Genomic DNA, 16,290 nt, shown 5'->3' on the forward strand with positions numbered 1-16,290 from the left:
CCCCGGGAGAGCGGCGAGGCCAATATGGCTTCCTGCACCTGGTGACGGTAGAAGAAACTGAGGTCTCATGGAGAAACCTCGGAGCATTGAGGTGAGAGGGAGGAGACTTAGCCCTACTGGGAAAGGGAACCCGGAGAACCTCGCTGGACGGATCCGTCTTTAGGCCTTTTGGCGACTCTGTGAGCGTGGAGGGCTGAGGGTGGACGGATTGGTAAACTGAGGTAGTAGGTCCAGCTAGGGCCAGAGGCAATCTCCGTCACTTTTTGCTCCTGTGGTGCTGGGACCCGCGTCGCTTCGCGAGTTCAGGGAGGAACATCCCGCTAGCCTGGGGAAGGAGACGTGGGTCCAGCTCTGTGAGCACTTGGATCTTTGTCTTCCTCGTCTCGTGGTCGCGTTCCTAAGGGATTGTTGAGGCCTTTCGCATCCAGGTGGGAAGCCAAAGGACATGAGGTTTAATATTATTCCGTGCCTGAAGCGTTCGCGTGCATGGTCTCCAAACGCCCTCCGCCGTCCTGGGATGTGGCTTCATGTCTATGGTTAAAGCAGCGGAGACTTAGAGAGGTAGTGAGTTCCCAGAGGCTCAACACAGCTGGAAAGGGAAGGAGGTGGGGTAAATCAGCCTCCAAAATCTTGTCATTGCCTTTTCCACTCCGCTACAACAACCTGTAACCCACCCACCCTTCAATCATTTGTTTACTGGGCTTCTTATATTTAAATTCCGTTTCCTTTCTAGCATATTTGCATGTGCTGGGAAACTTTAAGGATAAAGGAGAATTAACAAATGGAAAATAAGAATAATAGCTAACACTTTCAGAGCTGTCACTAACTGCTGAAAGTAGAATGAAGCTTTACCTCTGACCTCAATCTTCATAATAATCCTCTAAAGAAGTCTTGTTGTTATCTCCATCGTGTTGATGAAGAAACCTTCGGTAGCAAGGCTAAATATCTTGCACAAAATCACAAACGCAGTTGATAAGTGATAGAGCCACGTCTTAAACCCAGGCAAATCTGATTTGAGAAACCATGTTTTGAGCCAATAATATTTGCCAGCGTTTATTGAGGACTTAATATGTGTAAGTCACTGTTCTGAGTGCTTTATAGTATTATCTCTTTCCCCTCAAATCCTTTTAAATCAGTATTGTTGGGTTGGGCACTTGCCTGCACATGTGAGGCACTAGGTTCAATCCTCAGCACCACATAAAAACACATAAATAAAAAAGATATTGTGTCCATTTACAATTAAAATACTTTCAAATAAAATAAATAAATAGGTTGTGTTATCCTCATTTTGTGAAAATGAAGGCACTGAGAGATTGACATGTTATAAGTTCTTAGTTAGCAAGCACTAGAGATGGTATTTGGCACAGATCCCCAAACTCTACCTTGCTTCACATATATCCCATTCATATCTCATAGCCTGTGAGCCAAAAATTTTCTTATTTCATAGATAAGAAAATAGAGACCCAGGGACTGGGGTTGTGGCTCATTGGTAGAGCACTTATCTAGCATGTGTGAGGCATTGGGTTCAATTCTCAGCACCACATATAAATAAATGAATAAAATAAAGGTCCATCAACTAAAAAGAAAGAAAATAGAAGCCCAGGGCTGGGGTGGTTGCTCAGTGGTAGCGCACTTGCCTAGCATGTATGAGGCACTGGGTTCGATTCTCAGCACCACATATAAATAAATAAAATAAAGGTCCATTGACAACTAAAAAACATTTTTTTTAAATATTTTTTTAGGGCTGGGGATGTGGCTCAAGTGGTAGCACACTCGCCTGGCATGCATGCGCCCGGGTTCCATCCTCAGCACCACATACAAACAAAGATGTTGTGTCCACCGAAAACTAAAAAAATAAATAAATATTAAAAATTCTCTCTCTCTCTCTCTTAAAATTTTTTTTTTTAGTTATACATGGACACAATATCTTTATTTTGTTTATTTATTTATTTATTTTTTTAATGTGGTGCTGAGGATCGAATCCAGGATCTCTTATGAAAAGAGGGGCTGGGGATGTGGCTCAAGCGGTAGCGCGCTCGCCTGGCATGTATGCGGCCTGGTTCGATCCTCAGCACCACGTACAAACAAAGATGTTGTGTCCGCAGAAAACTAAAAAAATAAATTCTCTCTCTCTCTCTCCCTCCCTCACCCCTCCCCCTCCCTCTCCTCTCTCTTTAAAAAAAAAAAAAAAAAAAAGGAAGAAAATAGAGGGCCATAGAGGTTGAATGACTTGCCTAAAGACCTGTAGCTAGTTAGAATCAGAGCTGAATTTAAAGCTGTGCTACAACTTAGTGAGACCCTATCTCAAAAATAAATAAAACAGCTGAGGATGTGGCTTAGTGGTTAAGAGTCCCAGGTTCAATCCCCAGTACCAAAAATAAATACATACATACCTAATTAAAGGGCTGGGGCTGAGGTCAAATATTAAAAAATTCTGTCTCTTTCTCTCTCTCTCACTCTCTCTTAAAAAAAAAAAAAAAAAATCAGCCGGGTAATGTGACGCACAACAGTGGCTTGGGAGGCTGAGGCAGGATCTTGAGTTCAAAGCCGGCTTCAGCAATGGGAAGGTGCTAAGCAATTCAGTGAGACCCTGTCTCTAAATAAAATATAAAAAAGGGCTGGGGGTGGGGCTGGAGCTATGGTTGAATGGCAGATTGCTTGCCTACCGAATGTGAGGCACTGGGTTTGATTCTCAGCACCACATATAAAATAAAGGTCCTTTGACAACTAAAAAATATTTAAGAAGAAAAAGGGCTGGGGGGGTCTGGGGTTGTAGCTCAGTGGTAGAACACTTGCCTAGCATTTGTTTTTTGTTTTTTTTTTTTTTTGAGAGAGAGAATTTTAATATTTATTTTTTAGTTCTCGGCGGGCACAACATCTTTGTTTTGCATGTGGTGCTGAGGATCGAACCCGGGCTGCACGCATGCCAGGCAATCGCACTACTGCTTGAGCCACATCCCCAGCCCATTGCCTCCTCAGCCCTATATACAAATAAATAAAGGTTCATTGACAATTGACAAAAAAAAAAAAAAAAAAAAAAAAAAATATATATATATATATATATATATATATATATATATATAATTTTAAAAGGACTGGGGATGTGGCTCAGTGGTTAAGTGCCTCTGGGTTCAATCCCTGGTACAAATAAATAAAGTTGTGCTATATACCATCATGGTCATAGCTACCTGTGTGTCATCTGCCTTTCATAACTTTCCTGGCACAGTCTGGGTCTTGAATTAACTTTTCCCTGACTTAAATTGTGTGGGGGGGGTGATTTTTTTTTTTTTGGCATTGTTTTTAAAGTTTTTTTTTTTAGTTGTTTAATTGTTGATGGATCATTATTTTGTTTATTTATTTATATGCAGTGCTGAGGATTGAACCCAGAGCATCACACATACCAGGCAAATGCTCTAACACTGAGCCACAACCCCAGCCTCTTAAATTGTTTTTTTTTTTTGGGCGGGGGGGCGAGGTACCAGGAATTGAACTCAGAAGCACTCAACCACTGAACCACATCCCCCACCCTATATTTTGTATTTTATTTAGAGACAAGATCTCACTGAGTTGCTTAGCACCTGGCTGTTGCTGAGGCTGGCTTTGAATTCACAATCCTCCTGCCTCATTCTCCAGAGCTGCTAGGATTATAGATGTGTGCCCCTGTGCTGGGTTTTTTTTTTGTTTTTTTTTTGAGTTGAAGTTATTTGGGGTATAGATGCTGAACAAAGAAGAATGAATTTATAATATAAGTTTTCTACTCTAGAAAGGAGAAATTTTTTTAATATTTATTTTTTAGTTTTAGGTGGACACAATATCTTTATTTTTATGTGGTGCTGAGAATCTAACCCAGTGCCTCCAGCATGCTAGGTGAGCATGCTACCACTTGAGCCACATCCCCAGCCCCTAGAAAAGAGAACTTAAAAAAATAATAATAATTTTTTTAGTTGTAGATGCTCACAATACTTTTATTTTGTTTATTTAGTTTTCTTTATGTGGTGCTGGGGATCAAACCCAGTGCCTCATGCATGCTAGGCAAGCACTCTGCCACTGAGCCACAACCCCAGCCCCCTAGAATGTCTTTTTGAGGTATTTAAGATATTTTCACATTGTCAAACAAACTTCAGGTTTCCAACTTACAGTTTGTTTTTTTTTTTTTATTTTACAATGGTGGGAAAGCAATATACATTCAATAGAAACTGTACTTTGAATTTTAGCCTGTTCCCAAGATACCAGTAAGTAGCATAATCTCTCATGATGCTGGACAGTGACTGTAGGGCACAGCTTTGTCAGTGACACAGTCATCTGGGGGAAATTGCTTAGTACACTGTGGTGTACAGTGTTGCTCAGCTATGATATTTAATAGGTTATGTGTACTAAATGCAATTTTCACTTAAAATATTTTCAATTTTTTTTTTAGAGAGAGAGAGAGAGTATTTTAATATTTATTTTTTTGTTATCGGCGGACACAACATTTTTGTTTGTATGTGGTGCTGAGGATCGAACCCCGGGCCACACGTATGCCAGGCGAGCGCGCTACCGCTTGAGCCACATCCCCAGCCAAAAAAAATATTTTCAATTTTTGATGGACTTATCAGTATGTAACCTCCTTGAAAGTCAAGGAACAACAGTATTCTATTTCTTTTTCTTTTCTTTTTTTTTTTTTTTTTTTAACATTTTTTAGTTGTAGATGGACACAATACCTTAATGTATTTTTTTGTGGTGCTGAGAATTTAACCCGGTGCCTAACACTTGCAAGGCAAGTGCTCCACCACTGAACTACAATTGCAGCCACTGTGTTCTATTTCATCCATGTTAAAATATCATCCTTTGGGGGCTGGGATTGTGGCTCAGCGGTAGAACGCTTGCCTCGCACATGTGTGGCCCTGGGTTCGATCCTCAGCACCACATAAGAATAAATAAATAAAGTGAAAGTATTGTGTCCAACTACAACTAAAAAATATATATATATATATAAATCATCCTTTGTAGATCCACAGGAGCCTAGTGAAATCCTAATATTTTATGTCTTATGCTGTTTTGTTGAATTATGGTGAAGAAATATATAAAAAGAAGTAATAATACTTGTGTTTGCAAAAAATGGGTATTTCAAATGTTTCCCAAAATGTTGACAAAGAATCAGAAAGGGGGTTGGTAGCAGATCTGCAGATTCTCTCCCCATACACTAAAACCAACCATATTTTTTTCTGTCTGGTCTGTGTCATCCTTCTACTAGGAGACCCCATCTTCAGAACCAATGGAGGAAGAAGAGGAAGATGATGACTTAGAGCTCTTCGGAGGCTATGATAGTTTCCGGAGTTACAATAGCAGTGTGGGCAGTGAGAGCAGCTCCTATCTGGAGGAGTCAAGTGAAGCAGAAAATGAAGATCGAGAAGCAGGGGAGCTTCCAACCTCCCCCCTGCATTTGCTCAGCCCTGGGACTCCCCGCTCCTTGGATGGCAGTGGTTCTGAACCAGGTGCCTTCATAATATCCCCTGAAGGTGGAGAGGAGTCAGGAGGTTATGAAGGAACAGGGAATGAATACAGGCGCTTTGACCAGAGCCATCCAGATGTAAAAGACTGCTTGATCTTATGGATCAGATGTCTAAGGACTTGGCCATGGGGGTCATTCCTCTATTGCAGTCTGGTTTCAAATTGTGATTTCATTTATTCTTTGATTCAACTAATGTTTATGCAGCACATATTAGATGCCAGTCAGGAATGTGGTACTGCTTTTACATTTGTGTGAGAAGGCTGGGGATTTCTCAGTCTGCATGTGGAGAAGATAGGAAATCTTAAGGGCTGTGGGGTGCCTTCCCAGAAGGGATAAATAATACCTTGTGGAGGACTAGGGGTGTGGCTCAGTGGTAGAGCACTTGCCTAGCAGGTGAGGCCCTTGGTTTGATCCCTAGCACCACCAAAAAGATAATAATAGTAATTTGTGGGCTATTAATAACAACTTGTTGGTGAGAAATGAGGGAATTGGTGGTTGGGGGTGCAGGATAAAGTGACCTCCAGGAAAGAGGATTTGGGTGGAACCAGGAGCAGTGGCTCACACCTTTTATCCTGGCAACTTGAGAGGCTGTGGGAGGAAAATCACAAGTTTGAGACCAGCCTGTTAGCAAGTCCCTGTCTCAGAATAAATTTTAAAAAAGGCTGGGTATGTGGCTCAGTGATAGAGCCTGCCTGAATTCAATCTTCAGTACTGCCAAAACAAAAGGATCTGGATGGGGTGGAGCACTAAGAATCCCATGGATCATCTGGAAACCAGCTGGGCTTCAGAGATCTAATGCTTAGATAGCTGTTGGGCCTGTGTCAGGGCCTCCAGTGTGTGAAGAGGGGGGGGCTAGACAGGCTTTGATGATATCTCCGTTCCTTGATCTCTAAGTTCTGTTTTTTTTGTTTTTTTTTTTTTCCAGTACTGGGGACTGAACCCAGGGGTTCTTTACCATTGAGCTACATCATCAGGCCTTTTTATTTTTTAAAATTTATTTATTTATTTACTTTTTGTGGTGCTGGGGAGTGAACCCAGGGCCTTGTGCGTGCAAGGCAAGCACTCTACCAACTGAGCTGTATCCCCTGTCAAAAGTCTGTCTCTTTTTTTTTGCCTTTTTTTTTTTTTAATTTTGAGACAGAGTCTAGTTGTTGAGTCTGGCCTTGAACTTGGAATACTTCCTCAGCCTCCCAAGTCACTAGGATTACAGGCATGTTCAACTGCGCCTGGCTTCTTAAACTTTTTGGAATAGTAATCTAATACTTTTTTTTGGTGGGGGGCATACTGGAGATTGAACTCAGCCACTGAGCCACATCCCCAGCCCTATTTTGTGTTAGAGACAGGATATCACTGAGTTGCTTAGCACCTCGCTTTTACTGAGGCTGGCTTTGAACTCATGATCCTCCTGCCTCAGTCTCCTGAGCTGGGATTACAGGCATGTGCCACTGCACCCAGCTATAATCTAATACTTTTTGTCAGTTGATCCTTCTTCCTATTCATATTGTCTTTTCTTCCATTTTCCTTTCTTTCGTCTTTCTCCCTTCTATTTTCTCTCAACCATTTTCTTAGAGTCTTAGAACTTCAGCACTAGAAGGAATCATTGGAAACCAGCTAGTCCACAAGTTCCCTGACTGCAAATTAGAATCACCTGGGGAGGTTGTAACACTACAGATGTCAGTGTCTCATAGCAAACCATTTCATGAGAATCTTAGGTTCTGGAATTTTTTAAAAGCTCCTCGGGTGATTGAAACGTGGATTTAATTCAGTCTCCTTACTATTTAAATAAAGCCACAGAGATTCACTTTGGCACTTTTCTGTTTTCCTCCTTTTACACACATTTTCCCCTTTCATTGTCTCTTGAAAAGTTGCTAACACCTGCTTATTTGCCGGGTCCTTCTCATGCATTTCCCCTAGCCCCACCGTTAACATAACAAAGGGAGGCCAAGCAGCATAGCTTGGGTGAGACAGATTCACATACACACACCAGGCTGGGTGTGTGGCATGCTGGTAGTTCCAGCTATTCAGGAGGCTGAGGCAGGAGGATCCCTTGAGCCCAGGAATTTGAGGCCAGCTTGGGCAACATAGGGACACCCTGTCCTGGGCAGGGGGAAATACACACACACACACACACACACACACACACACCACAGCAGTCCCGCCTCCTGCCTCCTCCTCTTCTCCAGCTGTCAGCCTTAGTGGGTACTGGGGCTTACCTGGTTAGTGCAGTGCCCAAGGTTTTGAAGGGCCCATCATTTTGTTGGATTTGAGGTAACCATATTGGTAAGTCATGTGCTAAATTCTCTTCCCAGCCGTTTGTGAGATGTGTGGTATCGTGGGCACACGGGAAGCCTTCTTCTCCAAGACCAAGAGGTTCTGCAGTGTCTCCTGTTCCAGGAGCTACTCCTCCAACTCCAAAAAAGCCAGTATCTTGGCTAGATTACAGGTGAGAGGCAACCACTTGCACCCTTCCCTGGGCCCTGGGTGCTGAGACAGGAACCACCAACTGATCCAAGGCTAAGAACCAGCAAGGGCTTGGGGAGGAGCTCTTTGCTGGTTCTCTGAGGTTACAAAATTACTTGGTATTTAGTATGCCCTCAAACTTCAGAGGACAGAGGAATTAATCCCTGGAGCTACCCTCTATTCCCTACGCCCCAGGAACTGATAAAACTATCAGTTTTATCTCCGGGGAGCCTGATGTCCTTGGTCTTCATGCCACATTTTATTTTATTTTTATTATTTTTTGATAATCTACACATATTTTCTTTCTTTCGAAGAGAGAGAGAATTTTTTAATATTTATTTTTTAGTTTTCGGTGGACACAACATCTTTATTTTATTTTTATTTGGTGCTGAGGATCGAACCCAGTGCCCCACGCATGCCAGGTGAGCGCGCTACCGCTTGAGCCACATCTCCAGCCCCATGCTACATTTTATATATGCCTTGAAGGAAGCTGGGAAACAAGCATGAGGATCGCAGGCCACAGGGGCTCAGAAGTCAGTGTTTTGTCTGATTCCATGTCATAGGCAGTCGCATAATCTTTCCAGTCTCTAGTGGTTGATGTTTGTAGAACTTGGAGACATGGAAACACACTCCTATCCACACATTGATTCAGTGTGTGGAGGTCCAGGGACTTGGAATGACATCCAGGTGGCTCTGTGGGAAGACAACAGTGGAACCTTGGCTGGACCGTAATCACAGGTGCCGGCCTCCAGTTGTCCACATGTGCAGCACTGATTTGCAAACTCGTCTGCACGTCGGCATTGCCTGGAAAACTTTAAAAATACCAAGGCTTGTGTCTGACTCCCAAAGATTCCAATTAAACTGGGATGGAGCATAGCCTAGACCTGGGGATTTTAAAGAGCCCCCAGCCAGTACTAACGTGCTGCAAAGCTAGAGAACCGCTGCCCTGACATTTATTGGAAGTTGCTGCAGGCTGGATCTCTCTGGTTAGTGCTTCATATGCTTTGTCAACTTTGAGACAGTTACAATTGTTCCCCTCATTTTGTGGATTTTAGTCAGAGCATGGAAACGTCCCTGTCCTCAGCTGATGACAGCTACAGGACCTATTTGCTGAGGGCTTGGCCTTCCTAGTCCATCAGTGGTCCTAAAATATGGATATCAGGGCCAGGGTTGTAGCTCAGTGGTAGAACTCTTGCCTAGCATGTGGGAGGCCCTGGTTCAAGCCTTAGCAGTGACGGGAAGAAAAGCCTGGATTTTTAAAAATTCCTATTTCATTATACTGAATTTGAAAATAAAAATAAATTTAAAATTCCCCTTTTAAAAGCTCAGGAGTTTTAATACCTTAAAGAGATATCACTAAAAATTTTAGGGCTGGGGTTGTGGCTCAGTGGTAGAGTGCTTGCCTAGCATGTGTTAGGCATTGGATTCAATCCTCAGCACCACATAAAAATAAATAAACAAAATAAAGGTATTATGTCCATCTACAGCTAAAAATATTTTTAATACATTGTAGAAGTATTTGACTGAAGGTCTGCTGGGATTTAAGCCCACATTTCTTTCTTTTTTCTTTTTTGTAGCTGAAGATTATTTTATTTGTTTTTATTTTTATGTGGTACTAAGGATCGAACCCAGTGCCTCACACATGCTAGGCAAACACTGCCACTAAGCTATAGCCCCAGCCTCTAAATCCACTTTTCTGCCAGATACTGAGGCACACACCTATAATCTCAGCTACTTAGGTAGATGAGACAGGGGAGGATCACAAGTTCAAGGTCAGCCTAGATAACTTAGCAAGACCCTCTCTCAATTTTTTTCTCTTTGTTATTTGAGACAGTATCTTCCTAAATTTGCTAAGGCTGACTTCAAACTTGGTGATCCTCCTATCTCAGCCTCCCAGGTTGCTGAGATTACAGATGTGCTTTTAAAAATACAGGGTTGGACCAGGTGTGGTAGTGTATGCCTATAATCCCAGCAATTTAGGAGGCTGAGGCAGGAGGATCGAGAGTTCAAAGCCAGCCTCAGTGGGGCTGGGATTGTAGCTCAGTGGTAGAGCACTTGCCTAACACGTTTGAGGCACTGGGTTCGATTCTCAGCACCGCATATAAATAAATAAAATAAAGGTCCATCAACAACTAAAAATAATAATAATAATAATAAAGCCAGCCATAGCAACTGTGAGGCACTAAGCAACTCAGTGAGACCCTGTCTCTAAATAAAATACAAAATAGGGCTGGAGACCACACTGGATCAGTGGTTGAATGCCCCTGAGTTCAATCCCCAGTACCCACCAAAAAATAAAAAAATAAAGGTTATTGTGTTCACCTACAAATAAATAAATAAAGGGTTGGGAATATAACTCAATGGTAGAATGCCTAGGATGTGTGAGGCCCTGGGTTCAGTCTCCAGTACTGCATTAAGCAAATACACAAACCCACATTTCTGCTTCACTGATCTCTTCCTGCCCTTTCTCCTCAGTATTGAAGTTACAAGATACAGGGCTGGTGATGTGGCTCAGTGGCGGAGCACTTGCCTACACATACGAGGCTCTGGGTTCTATCTCCAGAACCACAAAAAGAAAAATATATATATATATATATTATGGCACAAGGTACAGATCACATCAGTCTTTAAGGTCTGTGCTCTTTGAGTACCTGATGAAGGCTGTAGACTATCTTTCCAGAATCACATAAATGTAAAATTTTTTTGCCTCCCATTTCAGAGAGTTTCTTGTCCCTCTGTAGCCATTCTCCTGCAGGCCCTGAGGAGCCCAGGAGGGGGGAGATGAGAGTTGAAGCTGAGGGAGAGGTTCCTAAAGGAAGCAGAACACATGTCTCTCCCTGCCCTGCAGCTCCAGTGACCCCAATCCTTCCCTGTACCCACCCTGTGAGCCAAGAGCTGTTGCCCATCCTTCAGTTTTACAAAAGAAACTGAAGCCCTGAAGAGTTGAAGTAACTGGACCAAGAGCAGGACACTCATCTTCTGTCCCCTCCAGGGAAAACCACCCACCAAGAAAGCCAAAGTCCTTCATAAGGCAGCCTGGTCTGCCAAAATCGGAGCCTTCCTCCACTCCCAAGGGACAGGACAGCTAGCAGACGGGACACCAACAGGACAAGATGGTGAGACAGCAGAGGCTGGCGTCGGGGGCAGGGCGGGGTGGCCTTCCCTAGGAGCGAGGATGGGAAAAGCCTTCTGCAGGGTGGCCAGACCCAGGCTTGCTGTGGATGGTATCACCCCATCTGGGTGGGTGTTGTGGAAATGACTTCCAAAAATCCCTCAAACACCCTTTGGTTATCAGGGCTTCTACTCTTGATCACTCAAAACCAAGATGTAGCTGATTTTGTTTCTTTTTGCTTTTATTCTGAAGGCTTCTCTTTCCTTGGGGCAGTGGAGGCCCAGGTCTGCTTCAGAGGGCTTGTGAAGCAGGGAGGGTAGTAGGATGGAAAGGGGTTTTTTTCTCATTTTTCTGAATGTAGCAGTTTCTGAGCAAATTGTATGTAGGCCCAAAGCAGCTCTGCTGTGTTGGTCTGAGTTCCTGATTGAAGTTGCCCTCCATAGACAGGAGGGTGGAGGGGCCTAAGTGTGCGCTCCTCCATCTGTTCACATCATCTGTGGCCATTGGGAGGCTGGAGGAGGCCTGGGAATTAAGCCATGGACATTTGCTCTTGATTTGGAGGAAAAAGGGGAGAGATTTCCCTCTGAATGTTAATCTGCTCTTAAGTCTGAGTGTCTGGGGCATGTAGGTTGGTCCTCCCTATCCTGATGGCCATTAGTGGGGCAAGTATGGTGATATGCGAGGGGCTGTGGTGCAGAGCTATTAGGGGCTGCTGACTGAGGAAAGGGCCCTGCTTCTGTGCCTTGCCTGGATCCTCAGGGTACAGGTCCCTAGCATGGCTGTGTGGGTCCTCAGCCTCCACTCTTCCTCTTTCTGCTCTGCAGCTCTGGTCTTGGGTTTTGACTGGGGGAAGTTCCTGAAGGATCACAGTTACAAGGCTGCTCCTGTCAGCTGCTTTAAACACGTGAGTGCCCTGACAGGGAGGGAGGGACAGCCAGGGATGGGCATGGGCTGGCTTTGGTGCTTCCCACCTCACAGGACAGCCGCACTCCCGAGAGAACAGTGGGTAGGTCTGCGTGGAGAAGCCCCGGCTTGCCATAGCTCCATGTGCCTTTCCTTCTGCTTCTCAGAAAACCCCCTGCTAACACCTGTTAAGGTTCCCACCCCCACCTACCCCCGCCCCCACCTCAGCTGCACCTCCTCCGTGAGGTCCCTACCTGGCTTATTTACATTACGTTAATTGATATCTAAGGACCCTTCTTTTCCTTTTTCTTCCTGGTGCTGGGGGTGAGATCCAGGTCTTTATGAGTGCAAGGTGCACTCTCTACCACTGAGCTACCCCCAGCCCTTCCCTGAGGGCCTTTCCAATCCTGAAGCCCTTCTCCCATTTCTCCCCACTATTTAGCGTTTTTCCTGTTGAAACTGGCTGGGCCTCTTGGTGGCAGGAGGCAGATGTGGGTAGCTCCTGGGCCAACCTCTGCAGAAGACTCCCTTGCTCCTGTCACTGAGGAACCAGAAGGGCAAGATCCTGGTGGGGTGGGCTTGAGGTCAGGAACTTAATACCTAGCCACTGTAACCCACAATAGCCTGCAGGCCTGGGGGGACACCTGTAGCAGGGTCTTCATTTGTCTTTCACTGCCATTCCCTGAAGTCCAGACGTCTTGAGTCCTGAGGACTCCTCTAACCAGAAAAAACACCACTGTCTACCCTCCTTTCTGAACTGCTCCTGAATGCTGGGAAGTGCCTCACACAGTTGACAAGTTGGCTCTCTACTCAGTTAACTGGCTCTACTCCTCTGAGTTGCTGATGAAGACTGCATCTTCCTTACTGGGGCAACCTCTTCTTTGCCCAGATTCTCTAGGGCTCCCAGCACTGTCCTTGCAGGGGAGTTACATTGTACTTGCATTAAACACACTAGATTCAATATGCTCTGTAGAAACCTGCCCCTGTGTGTCTGGGCCAGCACAACTATTTCCTGGTTCAGTGACAAACCAACATCTGTGCCCAGGGAGATGGATAGAATATCCCGACTGGCTTAGGTCAGGCTTGAGAATGAAAAAATTATTCTGGGGGCTGGGGATGTGGCTCAAGCGGTAGCGCGCTCGCCTGGCATGCATGTGGCCCGGGTTCGATCCTCAGCACCACATACAAACAAAGATGTTGTGTCCACCGAAAACTAAAAAATAAATATTAAAATTCTTTCTCTCTCTCTCTCTCTCAAAAAAAAAAAAGAGCATTTAAAAAAAATTATTCTGCTTTCTCAAGGTAGAATCAAGGTACCATTGGCAGAGAAGCATTTTATGTACTGGGAAGGCAGCCTCAGGTAGCCCACTACTAAGGAAAAGGACATGCCAGGGATAGCATGAGGCCAGGCAGTTCTGTGAACAAGGGGTCATGATACTTACTGCCCAAGTTGAGTGACGATAGGTATTGGTGTTTACACCAAGAACAGTGCCTGGCACATAGTAAGTGCTAAAATGTGTTACTGTCCAGGCTGACATGGTAACAGAGAGACCAAGGCTTGCCAAGATGTGTTATACCCTGGTTGATAAGACTGGGGGCTGGTCCTGTAATGTTTAGAACTTAGGTCTGTGACTCTGGACCTCCACCTGTCCCCTGGCCTGCCCCCATTCTCCCACCCCTGTTCCAGCTCAGCTCTTCAGGGATAGTGGGCTCACCCTGCTCATCTCTGAGTACTAGTACTAGCCTAGTTTTCTGTACACAGCGGCAACATGAAAAGTTGAGGTAGAGAAGGACGTCTCTCTCCTGCCAGCCCAGGAAGCTCACTCCCCACCTTGAATGCTCTTGTGGCCACACAGGTCCCGCTGTATGACCAGTGGGAGGACGTGATGAAGGGGATGAAGGTGGAGGTGCTCAACAGTGACGCTGTACTCCCCAGCCGGGTGTACTGGATCGCCTCTGTCATCCAGGCGGCAGGTGGGTGTTCCTCTGGCCAGGGCAGCACCTGAGATGTCTGTAGAGTGACATCTCAAGCTGGTAGGCAGTGGTGCAGGCAGAAATTGGCTTTATAAATTAAAACCCGCCCATTGGCATCTCTGTCCTGCTTCTTGGGATTGTCCTGCCTTAGAGGGGATGATGGCGCTGGGCAAGCTTGGAAACTGTAGTTTTATTGTGGGGATAGTCAGGGTATAGAAAATCAGTCTCACCAGCATACTACCATAACATTTCCAAATAATTGGCTTGGATTTGTTTTGTTTTGGACAACAGGGGCTTCATTTGCCTGGAAGGAGTTCTTGGAATAGGAAGTGGGAATTCTGACTTAGGCTGGAGAATAAGAAAGGCCTAGGAATGTTCCTTTCCCATCCCATTCTCCCTCACCTTTCCTTTCAGGGTACCGGGTGTTGCTCCGGTATGAAGGCTTTGAAAATGATGCCAGCCATGACTTCTGGTGCAACCTGGGAACTGTGGATGTTCACCCCATTGGGTGGTGTGCCATCAATAGCAAGATCCTGGTGCCTCCCCGGAGTGAGTTGATGAGAACTTTCCCTGTCCTGGTTCCCGAGGGCCCTGTGTAGAGGCAGAGCCTCTTGGGCTAGAGCAGAACCCACTTACCTCTTTCTTCCTTCCCTCCTGTCCTCCTGGCTTCTGGGCCAAGCCATGTTTTGGAGTCTGGTTTTGTAAGACAAAGTCATTGCTGGCCTGAAGTGACATAAATAAATTGTTCAGTCCCCTCTGATGATTCTGGGTGGGTGAGGATACTGCCAGGCTGTAACCAGGATTATGCCGGTGTCTCCACAGCCATCCATGCCAAGTTCACCGACTGGAAGGGCTACCTCATGAAGCGATTGGTGGGCTCCAGGACACTTCCTGTGGATTTCCATATCAAGGTCTGACAGGAGCCCTCTGGGACTCTTAGCTGCTCTCCCTCCCACTCTTCCCGTTTGCTCTGTTATTCATTGAAGTACTGAATTTATTTTTCTTGTGTGGGTGCGGTGCTGGGGATTGAACCTGAGGCCTTGTGCATGCAAGGCAAATGCCCTACCACTGAGTAACACTGCCCCATCCCCTCAGTGCAGTATTTTTCTGAGACCCCCTTGCTGGGATGATCTTCGGTGGCTCCACATTTCTGCAGGACAGAGTCCAACACTCCCTTGGTGGTGGTAGCCTACCTCCCCATCCAGACCCTGATCTGGCCACATCAGTCATGTTGCTTTGTTAGCCTTTGCTTTTTCAGATCCTTACCTTTGCTCATTTGCATTTTCCAGAGTTTTCACATAATAGATTTTATTATGTACTTGTATACAGAGCACCATGGGAACACAAAGAATATAGACACTGTCATTCAATAATCCCTGGTCTGGCAAAGGAAATGAAAGTCATATACACAATTAATTATGTAGAAATAGGGATGTGCCCCAGAATCGTCTGTGTAGTATTTAATTTTTTTTTTAACTACTTTGTTCTTTAACTTAAGTCACATGTGCACATGGCATCCAATCAAAAGGGTCAGAAGGTCTGCAGGGAAGACTCTCCCGCTTTCTGCTGGCCTCCTCCTGTGTAGGTGCCTGGGCTACATGTGAGGTTCCCATATGGCCCTGGTAAGCCTCACAGCAGGGCACAGGGAACACGTTGCAAGGACTCCCAGGGCTGGACTGGCCTGTCTCAGAGGAAGACCCAGGATCCAGCAGCCTTCAGGCTTCTGAATTTTGTCCTGATAGGCAGGATATGTCTGGCGTGGAAGGCAACAGTGGAATATAAAGATGGAATGGAAGTTGGGCCTGTCCCACCCAAGGCACTGGTGGAGAGGTGGTCCACCGTGGGCCTTAGCTAGTGGAGAGTCTCCCTGGGAGAGGGAGTGGCTCAGAGCATCCTAGAGAAGCATTCCCTGGCTCGCTCGCCTTTTCAAGTAGAAATGACTTGAATTTACCAGGTACTACTTACCTGCTACTTACCTTCCATGCAGGTGCCTTTTCTTGTTCTCTGTAGTCTTTGTTTGGCTCAGCAGCACTGAGCCAATCCCCAGCCCTTGTTTTTTTTTTTTTTTAGAGAGAGAGATAATTTTTTAATATTTATCTTTTAGTTTTCGGTGGACAAAACATCTTTATTTTATTTTTTTGTGGTGCTGAGGATCAAACCCAGCACCCCGTGCATGCCAAGCGAGCACGCTACTGCTTGAGCCACATCCCCAGCCCCTTGTTTTGTTTTTATTTTAACGTTTTATTTTTAGATAGATCCTGTTAGTTGCCAATGGCCCCTCGTGATGGCCGGGGTTGTAGCAGGCATCACCATGCCTGGCTCCATGTTCTTCTTCAACAAAACCAAGCTT

General features: G+C 45.1%; 1 protein-coding gene across 2 annotated transcripts in view; it reads left to right on the forward strand.

Annotated features, from left to right (window-relative positions):
- The window catches only part of L3mbtl2 (L3MBTL histone methyl-lysine binding protein 2), a 23,721-nt gene continuing 7,431 nt past the window's right edge, over positions 1-16,290 (forward strand). For both annotated transcript variants that reach the window (XM_076853333.2, XM_076853334.1), the window contains exons 1-8: positions 1-91; positions 5,234-5,474; positions 7,801-7,934; positions 10,944-11,067; positions 11,888-11,967; positions 13,823-13,940; positions 14,355-14,489; positions 14,763-14,851. In XM_076853333.2, coding sequence (XP_076709448.1) covers positions 68-91; positions 5,234-5,474; positions 7,801-7,934; positions 10,944-11,067; positions 11,888-11,967; positions 13,823-13,940; positions 14,355-14,489; positions 14,763-14,851 — 945 coding nt within the window. In that variant the 5' untranslated portion in view covers positions 1-67. The remainder of the gene's footprint in view (positions 92-5,233; positions 5,475-7,800; positions 7,935-10,943; positions 11,068-11,887; positions 11,968-13,822; positions 13,941-14,354; positions 14,490-14,762; positions 14,852-16,290) is intronic.

The sequence above is a fragment of the Callospermophilus lateralis genome, chromosome 4 (genome assembly GCF_048772815.1).
Source record: "Callospermophilus lateralis isolate mCalLat2 chromosome 4, mCalLat2.hap1, whole genome shotgun sequence".
Taxonomy (NCBI): Eukaryota; Metazoa; Chordata; class Mammalia; order Rodentia; family Sciuridae; genus Callospermophilus; species Callospermophilus lateralis.